Source organism: Buceros rhinoceros, unplaced genomic scaffold, assembly GCF_000710305.1.
Source record: "Buceros rhinoceros silvestris isolate BGI_N320 unplaced genomic scaffold, ASM71030v1 scaffold6653, whole genome shotgun sequence".
Taxonomy (NCBI): Eukaryota; Metazoa; Chordata; class Aves; order Bucerotiformes; family Bucerotidae; genus Buceros; species Buceros rhinoceros.
Window position 1 is genome coordinate 8,877 of NW_010402919.1, and position 12,646 is coordinate 21,522.

At 43.3% G+C, this 12,646-nt stretch overlaps 1 protein-coding gene across 1 annotated transcript in view; it reads left to right on the plus strand.

The window, feature by feature from the left end:
* Nucleotides 1-8,116, plus strand: part of RUVBL1 (RuvB-like AAA ATPase 1) — a gene marked incomplete at its 5' end in the record, with an annotated part of 16,342 nt that extends 8,226 nt beyond the window's left edge. Inside the window, 5 exons of the mRNA XM_010132794.1 lie at nt 485-548; nt 1,719-1,917; nt 3,905-4,007; nt 7,116-7,207; nt 7,523-8,116. Of these exons, the coding sequence (XP_010131096.1) occupies nt 485-548; nt 1,719-1,917; nt 3,905-4,007; nt 7,116-7,207; nt 7,523-7,682 (618 nt within the window). The remainder of the gene's footprint in view (nt 1-484; nt 549-1,718; nt 1,918-3,904; nt 4,008-7,115; nt 7,208-7,522) is intronic.
* Nucleotides 8,117-12,646: the final 4,530 nt, after the last annotated feature.

Here is a 12,646-nt window from a genome sequence, read left to right on the forward strand (position 1 = left end):
TCCTGCAGTATACAACAAGCCCTTAACCTACTCCATTTCAAAATAAGCATCCTTTTTCCAACAAAATCATTTACATGATAAAAATCAAGGTGTTCAAAACTTAAGAACAGCCCAATTGTTCCTGTGTTTGCAGGCTGAACACCTACTGTGCATGCAGGCAATCCAAGTCTCGAATGTGTTCCTTGACAATTGCAGTCCTTAGGAACTTCTCTGAAATTTTTTCAAAAGAGGATCTATCACTTTGATTCTTTGCGTTCTCCAAATAAACAAGGCTAAAGAAAGGATGAGGAGGTTGCTAAATGATTGTGTTTAGAATGCTGCTGCAAGGAAGTGACCTAACCTTTGACAGCTTATCAAGCACTGCTGATGTGAAGCATCAAATTAACTGCAAGAACAAACTTTAACCAGTTGCTGATTTACTAAAGTCTCATGGTATGTGTTCAGTACAAGACCTCCTAGCTGATCTGTAACTTTCTTCTCCTAGGGTGGGCAAGACATCCTTTCTATGATGGGACAACTGATGAAGCCAAAGAAAACTGAAATTACTGGTATGAATCCTGCATGGTATTTTTAGACCAATATAACCTATGTGTTCACCGGTTAGAAAGTGATTAAAAATAGCATTATTTATGCACCATTTCTAAATGAATGCCTGTGTAATACTTATTCTCAAAAACTCAGATTGCAGAAAGCAGTGATACAGCTGCTAGAATTGCAGTGGCTGCACAACAGCACGTTATTGCTTGACACAAAATGACAAAATATATACTGAACTTTGCCCCTGTCTTCTGGGGAGAAAGTTTAGAGTGCTAGTGCCATCCCCCTTTCTCAAAACACTCCTGCCAGGGGGTGTGAGATTCACTCTCTGACAAAGAGCCGATCTGAACAACGACAACTAAACCTAAAATACACTGCTAGGGTGCATGCTTCTATGAAGCAACCATGCTGCGTTTCTCTGCAGTAGAAAAAAGGCCTCTAAAGACTCTTAACCTTGGTCTGGTTTAGACACCTCTATAGCAGCTGCCCGTTGCCTTGATGCTTTAAGTGTTGTGGCTGCTCTTCCTACCTACAGATCATGGGAGGAAAAAAAAGATCCTCAGAAAGATCTGTTCTCCTTTTTGCTTTGAAAGAAATGATTTTTCGGTAAGTGACTATCTAAATTTAGATCAAAGTCAGTTCCAATACCTAGCTTGAACAGCAATCTTCTGAAGTATTTCATCTGTTCCAGAGGTCACTTTCCTTATTCTAATGTTGGATTTATCAATGTAACATCTTGCATAACTTTGAGATCCGTATGTTCACAGAAATTTATATAGCCCTATTTTTTTTTCTTGGTTGTTACTTTGCTGAACTACAAGACCAATATTTTACTATTTCAGTGATGTTCTTCTCAGCCATGCTTGGAAACTTTGTCAAGTTTCATCTCAAACTGAGGTTTGACCGGCTTTCCCCCCTTGCCAAACTCTCCAAACCTGCAAAAATCAGTTTTTCACGAGCCCATATGAGGGAGTAGACTACCCCAGTTAAATGCTACAAGTTCAGTTTAGAAATATTTTGTCTCCCCAATACAGCAGTGAATGATGCAAAGTATCACAGAAAATTTTCCCTGTGGGTTAAGATACCAAATAATGAAAAAATTCAAGGAGAATTTTACTGGCTTTAAGTCTTTTGTACAGACTTAGTTCACTCGTGGACTAACAGTTTTGTTTTGTTCTCAGACAAACTTCGAGGAGAGATCAATAAGGTGGTAAATAAATACATCGACCAAGGTATCGCAGAGCTAGTCCCAGGTGTACTCTTTGTCGACGAAGTTCATATGCTGGATATTGAATGTTTCACATACCTGCACCGAGCCCTGGAATCTTCTATTTCCCCCATTGTCATCTTTGCTTCCAATCGAGGAAACTGTGTAATCAGGTATGATGTCTGAAGCTGACTTTTGCAGTTTGCGTTGGTCCGTAAACCTTGGGATTAGCTGTATCAGCACAGGTGCAGTCTTTGAAGGCTTTTGTTCCCAGTCCTGACACCTGTGATAATCCCTGGGTTACAAGCTGCATCAGTGCTCCAGAACTGCTTATGAACCTCAAGATGGGACAGGCATTTAATGCCAGGCTGGATGAGTTAAAGCAGAACGGAGCTCCTCCTATTTCCACTGACTCATCCCTCTCTTTGTAACAGCTTTGGAACTGTCTTGTTTCTTGGGTGATCTGTAAAACTTGCCTTTCTCATAGGATACCTCAAATCATCTGTTGCTTGCACATTAGGGGCATCAAAACCACCAGAGCTACAAACCTCTAGTGTTAGTTTCCTGCTTCTTCTGGATCGTTTTGCTGTTTGCTGTCCTCGTTAGATCAGACTTAAGCTTCCTGTTCTTACTGGTAAAGCATGGTGCAGTTTAGCCTCTCCCTACCCTTTGTTATTTCTTACTATGTTGGTTTGGCTCCTTGTAATTATTTGGTCTTACCAACTAACTTGTTTTTCACCTCCACTGCAGTTCGTGCCTCCACTTCAATATTTTGCACCCACACAGTGCATTCTTTGCATGTTCAGTAAAAGCACTCTCCTCTTCCTAAGTTCTACTGCTAATTTGTGGTCTAGGTCTAATTATGTCTAAACAAGCTGTCATTAGCCATGACTGCTCCTCTTCAAATTGGTTTAAGTCAGCTGGGTAACTAGCTAGTCCTTGCTCTCAGTGGCTCATCTGGTATTAATCTTTCTCTGCTGGCATTGCTTAGAATTTAAGCATTTTTGAAGGGCTTATCACCTTTCAGTGGACATTGCAAAGGCATAAAAAGGCTGTCTTGTAGAAGTAGAGCTAATAGAGAGCTGTCAGTGTGGATTCACTGCAGATCTTGTTATGAAAAAAGTGTCATTTAAGACAGAAAGATTTCCATAGAGTAGTTATATCTAATATTGCTAAATTAAGTCCTTAAGAGCAAGCTCCTAACTGCGTACTACCATTAGTAGTTAGCGATGCTCTGATTTCCCTGCTGGTGACTCTTAAAAGGGTTGGGGGAAAATTAATTTTGTACTGTAGTTAAATCTGTAACCTCAAAAGGAAGGAATCCCTTCAGAGGAGAGGACATAACCTAAAGAGTTCAGCAGATGATTGCAGGGCACTTTGATTCATTTCCCAAAGACCATGGCCAGAGCTGCAGTGCCTGAGGACTAGTACTGGAACTTAGAAATGTTGATCGCTACCAGCACTTTCTACCTGCAGTCTCATGATAGATCTCATGAAATCTGGATTTCTTTCACTCTTGACTTCACAGCAAATCGTGGTGGTTTTGGAAAACCAGGAGTAGATGCTTCTGTAGCCTTTACTGTTGGGCATTGTACATTAAACAAAGTAAGGTGGCTGGGGTTTACATCCTGCTCTGTCCTTCACGCACAGACCTCCACGTCTCTCCTTGCTGGATTGCAAGCATGGAGTGTAAACCACTGCAGTATTCACTGCAAGGACTGGGGGAAGGATTGAACAGAGTAATGGCTTATTCAGCAAGGGGAGTTGTTTTCCACATGGGTGATGGTGTATATGATTTCTACTGATACTGCTAAACAGGTTGGTAAGAATGATTTGTTCCTTGCTGGAAGATATTTTGGATCATTAGATAAGGCTGCGTTGTAAGATACAATGCAGGGGAACATGAGGAAAAGTACCACCTCTGGGTATTTTTGAGTGGCATATTTAGAAGCTCCAGAAATAGTGTGTTTTGTCCTTTGGGCTGTCCAGTATGAACTTCAGACTAGAATGTTTCCTGTTTATTTGTGGAGTGTGTCTCGGTGTGAAGACACAAGAATTGTAAACTAGTAGATGTGTAGTCACTTACCACTGATTTTAGTAAAATCAATGTTCTGAACTCAGAATAGTCTCTGATCTCTTTCTGTTTGGTTTCTCCTTTAGAGGCACAGAGGATATAGTGTCTCCTCATGGAATACCACTCGACCTGCTGGACAGAGTGATGATTATCCGCACCATGCTGTATACACCCCAAGAAATGAAGCAGGTAAGCACAGCATTTTGAGAGAAGTTCTAAAAGGTCCGTGGAGTTCTAGTCTGTCGGGATGACTGCTATGTCTCTGTGTATTCTATTACTACAGAGCTGTTTGACCCTTTGTGGTCACCAGGGTTTGTGCCAGAAAGCTTACCGCTTCCTCAGTGCATGCTGCTCTAGTAACCATTTGTAGTAAGCTGGTTAAAATTATGCACATGATTCTTCTGTTTGATTTCCACCCACTGAGGAGTTGTATGGGTAAGCGTATCTGGAGCTGAGAGGGACATCTCACTCGCACGAAATAGTACAGATTGTTAGCTGACCTTATCTCTTGTGCAGATGTGCTCTCCATAAAGCTTGCAGGTACCAGCAGGCAGTGCTTTTTCAGTTGGTGTGAGGTGAAGCGTCATATTTTGGAACTTTGGTCCCAGACTTCAGGCTGTTCCTCCACATAAGAGATGAGAGGGACTGAGGAATGCAGCTTCCTGCACTGCCTTTCTGCCACTGTCCCCCCTACTGTAACTGTAACCCAGTCTCCTGAAACTGGGAGGATTTTCATGCACCCAGTCAAGTTTGGAAATGTAAACGCAGTAAGAGTTGCAGAGATACACTTCTGAATGCCCGGAACTTTTCCTGTGGGGCCATCGCAGTGTATTGTGTATTGATTATAATGCTTGGGTGCATTGTGATGCGTCGTGTCAAAGATCCCCCTCATTAGCGTCTCAATTCTGTGAAGTGACACCATGCAGCAGACATTTCGGTTTATCACGTCAATTCTTTGTATTATTTAAGAGATAGTGTCAATGGAGGAGAGCCTTGTCATGAGATAATAGTCTCCTCCTGCTGGATAAGTGCCAAGGTGAAGCCAAGGCATTTATCGAATATAAACCTAGAGGCAAAGCTTCATTTCACTTGGTTTGAGGAGCTTTTCGCATGTGGCTGTTGTGAGCCTTTCTCAGGATGATTTTTTGGTGCCTAAAAGGACACTAAGACGCTATGGTGCAGATTGCAGTAGAAGCAGCCCAGTGATTTAATAACACAATTATGGTTTGTCTGTGTGCAAAACAAACTTTAAAGCCAGGCTTCTACTCAGTCTAGAGATATTACAGACTGTTGCTTGGACTTCCCTTTGCTGTGTGTGAATTTTGTGTAGTTAGTGTAGGAGGAGTATGTACTCCGCGTTACAGTTGCGCTGCCCGCTGCCTGCCTCGTGTGCTGTTAGCACGCAGTTAACACACTGGTAAAGAGCTCGTTTCTGAACTGCTGAGTTTGAGAAGAGCTGGGTGAGTGCTGTGATTTCCGCTTCCCCCAGGGGTGAGAGAAAGGAAGTGTTTACGGTAGCATTTCCTAAAGCTAAAAATAGATGTTGTGTCCCATAAATCATGTTCCCCTAGTCAGATAATCTCTTCTTCCCTTCAGTTAAGGCTTTGGAATGGCTTTGCCTCTTGGAAGGAGGAGCTATATTACACTTAACCAAATACAGTCGAGGGGGTCTAAAACCAAGAAGTCCATAACTTTATTTCTCTATTTTTGCTCCCATTTTTCTTTCATGCTAGGGAGAAGTTTTCACTGCTGTTATGTCTGTGTGAGACTCCTTGCCTTGGCCTTTCACAACTGATTTGTTTATCAGCACAAGAATTATCCCTTTATCTACTGAAAGTTTGTTCATAACACGTTCAAAATACTTCTCTTTGTGTTGATAAAGTAGGAATCCCATTGTGTAGCTCTGCTCTGAGGGCAAGACCCACAGTTACCCTAGTGCGACCAGAATAGGGAGGAAATACACCTTACTGAGTATTCCAGTCAGATCCTGTTGCAATCAAAGTTTCCTGCATACGCCTGCAGTTAGATAGTAGAGGTTTTAACTAGGACTTTTTATTCCTGATGTATTTTACCTGATAAACACTATTTTTCCTATTTCATACAACTATGTATTCACTGGATTAATGGCTTGGGCCCCAATCCTTCAGTAAAGTTCTACCAAGTTGCTAGGTAAAAAGTTATTTAATTAAAGATGTGGCATTCAAGATACCTTGTTTCTGGAAGGGGAAGAGTAAAGCAGCAGTATTTGAGTGAATGGAAAGTGATGTTTGAGTTATCTGAAAGGTAGCAGAAAAACTCTTCAGTTTGAAGTGACAGTTTGCAGCAGTGTTGCCAGTATTCAGTGTTAATATCTTCGCACCACTTCCTGCCATTTCAAGTCCTTCTCTCTTCTACTCTGTTCCCTACCCTGATTCCCTTAGCGCATTTTTATGGCTTTAATTTAAACGAGCGCTTCTTGATATCTTGTTTACAAAGCTGCCAAAGTGAAAAATACCTGTATTATATGAGGCTTGCAGTTCCAGAGTTATCTCGGCACTACAACACAACATCATTATCCCGTCTACCCCTTATCACTCAGCTGGTAATACGGGCTACCGAGAGACTTGTGCCACTTTTGTTACAGCTTTCTGTGCTCAGGCTTACTGGTGATATCTTGCTCTCCAACTTTGTAAAGATCTTCGAATTGGTACCAGCCTGAGACTGTTCTTGAAAGATTAGATTCTTCTTAGTGATATTTTTTTTTTCTTCTTGCAGGAATAGGTGAATCGTAGAATGTAACTTTTTGATTTATTTTACTATCTTCTTGTCAATTGAATAAAAAGTGTGTTGTGAGCTGCTGAGGAAAGGGCGTAGCTTTTTGGAGGGCTCTGCTCTATAGCGGTAATGGTACACTGCAAAATTCAGTAAGTCACTAGAGTAGCTGTCCACAAGACTCCAGCTGTCACTTCCTTCTGCATACTCTCTGTTTTCTTGTATAAGTTCTCATATTTTTCGCCTTATTAGTAGGTAACACTTTGCTAACGATGCAGAATTAATCATGAAAAGTTAGGAGTCCAGATGAGTTACTTTACCCGCCTTTTGTGATAACCAGTCTTTCAACATTGTATTTGCCTATTCAAAGACTTGGAATTCTACAAATGCAGGTTTTTTGCTAAGTTACACTGTGAACTCTCCTCACCATCCCATTCTATAGCATGTCTCGTCTCTAGGCTCACAAGAGTCTCCAGATACTGAGCTAAGTAGTTCAGCGTGCTGATTGTTTGGGCTGGTACCTCACTTACTTATTCATCCCAACAGATCATAAAACTTCGTGCTCAGACAGAAGGAATTAACATTAGTGAAGAAGCTCTAAACCATTTAGGGGAAATTGGTACCAAGACAACCTTAAGGTAAGTTGAGCGCAGTCAGCTTTTCTCTTTGAAGTGTGGCTGGGTCTAAAGCCACTGAAGGATAACTCGCTCTTAGGATTGAGGCAAGCCTCTCCCGTACAGTCACGTGGGCTACTAAGGACAGTGCTGACGTTAGAAAAGAGTGGTAATCCTCCTCTGTACTCCTTGAGGGAGTGCGTGTGCTGGAGGGTCCTGCAGACTTTCTGCCCTGCTGGTAGAGCTGTGTGTTTCCTAACAGATCTCCCACCCTACAAACACTCGGATCCCTGGGGTGCCCTGGGCTGTGCTCGCTCACCCGCCTCTGTTTGATCACAGGTACGCTGTGCAGTTACTGACCCCCGCTAACCTGCTCGCCAAGATCAACGGCAAAGACAGCATCGAGAAGGAGCATATTGAAGAAATAAATGAACTTTTCTATGATGCAAAATCCTCAGCAAAAATCTTGGCTGATCAACAGGAGAAGTACATGAAATGAAGAGCTTGTCATGTTAGATGCTTTGAAGTGGCTTTAACCCTTTCCCAGGGCTGACTTAATTTGAATGAGAAATGCTAATGGTTTGTCTCTTTTGGGACTGGAAAATATGTAACTGTTGGACTGCTTTGTCAGGCCCGAATTAACTGTCATGTGTGTGTTTGTATTGCATTATCAACAATAAGATGCTCCATGTGTCTGTGTAACATCTTAGTCTCCCTTTTATGAGTATGTAAGAAATGAATAGCTCTTGATGTATCAGTTTTGTCCTTAGATTTCATTACAGAAGAGCTCTAACTGAAGTTGATGCTTAAGAACAGTCTATTTTCCTTACAAATGTTGTTTTAAAATAGCTTCCTTTTACAGATGAGAGGTTTTTTTTTCTGAATCAAAGTTTGTCTGAAAGTGCTTTATAATAAAATATTTCAAGAATACTGAAAGCTTGCCTGTGTTTGCCCTGCCTAAAGAAACAGTCAAACTAAGCTGGAATTAACAAAACCAGATATGAGTAAAAACGGATCTTCAACACAAAAATAGATGTACAGCAAAGGAAAGAAATAGCAAAGGGACCTTTTAAACGCGTTTTTTGTAGCTTTTGGGTTTTATTTTCTGAAGACTTCTTTGGAGCATGCAGAAATACCTAACAGTAATTACCTTGGCTCTGTTTCTTTCTTCCAGAGTAACTTAGGCTTTCTTTCGCTTTTCTTAAAGCAGGTTAAATAAAAATTGCTTTCCATGCTGGTTAACGATCTTTCATTGTGTTCTGCCCCCGCTTTCTGGAGGAGCTAGGGTGAGGGAAAATTGGCAGCTGCTCTGCGCAGACTTTGCGTGAACTTACACTTTGGGAACAAGAGACCGAGGCTGCTTCCTTCGTTTGTCAAGCACAGGTACCTGATTGCTTCACCGCACTCTGAGGAGGAGCGAGCTAGAGATGAAGGTCCTTGTAACACTGAAATACAAATCTGTGTAACCACATAAGTGGATGAACTCGGACAAAGACGTAGAAGCTTTATAAAGTCACTAACCTCACATTCTCATATAGAACCTTTGATTTAAAACACTTAAATAAGCGTAGGGTAGGAGGGGAAGAAATAGTAACTTGTCACAGGAGCCCAGTTTTAAATATCCTTTTTCTATTCAGTGGCTGCAAAGTGAAGAAAACGAGTTTTTAATTAATAGTTTTAGCTTGTTAAAAAAAAAAAAAAATTAATCCATGTTCCTGAATGAGGCACTTTCTGACAAGTACCAAATGTCCACTACTGAGACTTCCAAGGACCCCTCCCAGGAAGTCATCGGCTCCTCGCACAGGGAGAATCTCGTAATACTACATCAGGCAGACACTGGCAGTTGCAGAGGTGAAAAGCACTTCTGCCGCTAATTCTGTTTTCCTGAGAGGTTTTCTTCTACGAGTTCCTGGCAGTTAGAGAAGCTAAACTGATCAGAGCTGTAGCATGCGTGTTTATATAAAATACATTTACAGGGCCCGATTGGTACGTGTCACATGTAACAGAGCTTCCTTGTTAAATTGTAGAATTCTGACTTACAGAACTAATGCATGAGCTCAGTCAGCGTCTTTTGGAGGAAGGAATGCAGCTGCTAAAAACCTCTCTCCTCTCCCCACATGCTCTAGAGGCTTGTCTCTTCCTTGCTCTGAAGTGCTGTTTGTGGAAATTGCTAATGATTTTTCAGCTCCAAGAAACGTGGCCTGGACAGCAGAGCTGGAAGGAAGCTGGATGGTTTGGATTTAATAATGTTTTGATCGTGTTCTACCATCTCAGTCATGTAAAAACCTGTCCCATTCTTCAAAGTGAAATTCAGCACTCTGTTAGCCAGCCCTAATTAGCTTTTGTACTTTAAAAATCCACTCATTTCTCTACATCTGCAACTAAACAGTGATGACAGGGATATTTAATGAATGACTTCTGGGTTATCTGTGAGTATTTTTGGCCAAGGACCAATCCTGCTTTCAAACATAAAAATCCCCTCTCTCGCCGACTCTAAATGAATAAACATTGCAATTACACCATCAGTCTAATTTTCGTAGCGCTTCTGAAATCTCTTTTTAGTGCAGCGGGCTGGCACGTTCCGTTACAGCGCCACAGCACGATGGGAAGAGACCCACTGAATTAAGCTGCTGCGTGGTCAAAATTGATCCTTTTTTTCCTGCTGCAGTTTGAAAGTCCTTTTTGGCAATGATGAATGTAGTTATTTAAGAATATAAGTACCGTTTTTTCCTGAAATATCTAACTGATCAATTTAGAAAGAAGGTCGAATAAGCCCTAAATAGCTGTGAATGCCAGAGCTGTTCAAAGTCCCGGTCACCGTTTGATGGCGTTGGCTCTTTACCCATAAATTCAGCTCTGCTCACACAGCAGCTGAAGCCCTGCTGGGGCAGTGAAGCGTGGAGCCTCCTGGAACACTGAAATCTTGAGACACTGTTCTCACTGCCCACCATGGGCGGGAGAGGACAGAAACTCTTGTTTCTCCTTTGGCAAACCAATTACTTCTCTGCTTACAAAGTGTTTTTCATAAAAATTCAAGCTCTGTAAAACTGGGAGGAAATATCTGTGCTCACAAGCAGTAGAACAAGTGATCCTCTGTAGAACTCGAGCTGGACGGCAAGCAAAGACCGAGGAAGAAGTGAACTGTGTGCCACACGCTGAAAATCAGCGCTTCCATCCGACCCTGGTTTCATAGCTGGCTAGTGACTGATGATACCTGTCACTCGAGACTGACGGCGGGTACAGAAGTGTTCTTCAGAAAGAAAACAAGGTCTCAAAATACACATGGTGGGGAGGCAGCAGCAATCAATCTAAACTGGCATTTTTCCCAAACCACGGGCAATTTGAAAATAAGTAAATCATGACTTCCTCACGTAAGACCATCCCGACATCGGCCAAGTTCGCCGCAGCCGCTGCTCTGCGGCACAGGAAACAATCCCCAGAGGGGAACAGACCCCTCGCAACGGGCACCAGCACAGTTAGGTGCAGCGTGTGCCCAGGCCGGGCCCTTGTTACCTGCTGCACGCTCCTCCTAAGCCCTCGCTCCTGCTGCTGAAGGACTCGACGTGGTACAGATCAGCTCGTGACGCGGAGGGACTCACTTTGCTGTTCTGTGCGTTGACGTTCACACAGCAGCAGCTAAGCCCCTGCCTGGTCCCTGCCTGCGCCGGTTCTGGAGAGCTCTGTCCCGAGGGTGCCGGCTCCCCGGGGCCGTTGGGTGTCGACGGAGGGCGCAGGGCTGTGATATAAAGGGAAAACCCTCCCATGCTAAATGGTGAGCGAATGTTTTTCTGGCCTGTTCAGTGGCGTCCAGCAGACTTACTGGTGTCAAAGCTTTGTCCACGAAGATAGTCTTTCATATCACCAATAAAAATAGTTCCGTTGAAAGAATCGCCACACCATAGACAATAGCTACTGACAAAGGATCTTTAAAAAAAATAGAACTACTTATGTGACACAGAGCTGCCCCAGAAGTGGGAAGGCACATGCAGCAAGGAACGTTTTCACTAAATGAGTTTGGTTATTAATACTAAATGTGAAAGTACAAACTAATATTTTAATTCTTTTTTTCTCTCCTGTTTCCCACAAAGGTTGTACTTAATACATTAATCTTTCTAAGCGAAGTTTTTACGACCGATTGCCTGCACACTATGAGAAGTTTCTCCATCCATTACTCGCAGGGAAACGGGCCCTGCTGTGTAGGAAAATATTTGTTACATCTTATCAGGGTGACACATAATCTAACAACAATTACAGCAAGCCCATATTTTGCACTATTTTGGTTTCAACGTGAAAAATAGTTCTAATATTAAACCTGGGGTGGGTGGGGGTTATAGTAACCAGTTGAATATTATAAGCTGTGATTTCCTTGCGGTGTGGAGTGGTGCCACGCTCAGATCGTGCTCTGAGACAGTGGATTCGCATAAATCCAGCGTACGTGCCTCCTGTGCAGATGCCACGGCATGGTAGCGACTGAAAGTTGATTTCCCCTCTTTATACACTCTGAAATTGCTGCATCTTTGTTTTTGCGTGGCCAAAAGCATCTAAAACGCAATAAACTGTTATGAGAAAAATGGGAGATGATACTCTGAAAACTGACCCAGCTGGGAGACCACTGATGTCAGCAAAATGTAAGATCACCCACATCCTAGAAAATTTCCAGCTCAAAAGCTGGCCCGAACGCCCTCACTGGAAAACCACCGCGGTTCCACTCTTGCCTTGGCCTTTGCTGTTTACAGCTGGGGCACCAGCAAAGAACAGCGCCGGGGGCGCTCGGCAGCTGGTGGCAGGCACAGGCTAGCAGCCATGACACCATGGGGAGCGGGATGGCCGGGGGCCTGCTGCTGTCACACCAGTGACCTGTGCCAGACCCGGCGTCCTCAGCAGTGCAGCAGGGCCAGCAAACCGGGCATTCGGCAAACCCGTCCTCAGTGCCGATGCCTGCGCACGCGCTCGGAGCGCGAGCTACAGCAGCGCTCCTCAGGGTGGGAAACACTGCGGAGAGGTGAAGGTGACAATGCTTTTTTCTTGTTTTGGCAGAGGGCACCCTAATCGGGAGTCGTTACCAGCAGGAGTTTAAAACACACGCCGCTGTTCTCATCCAGCCGCAGAGCGCCCGGAAGCAAACAGGAGCTTTTCCTGCCTAGCATTTCGACACCTTTGGAAGGAACCCATGCAAGTCCCCAGCTCTGGGTCAGTTCTGGGAGCGGAGCGTCGATACACTTGGGGCTCTCGGTTCACCATCCGTGTCTCTCCTCCGCTGCTTAACACCATTGGCGTTAATGTGCGCATTTTGGAGTTAATGTACGTACGTACCTGTTCGTCACTGTACGTATTTTAACCGTTCGTGTCTAAGCAAGTCATTGGCAACAGGCAAAGAGACACCACCAATATCCTGGGAGCGGGCAAGGTTACAATGGCAGAATTTATTAACCGGGAAGATTTTGATAAAATGAACAGGCCAGG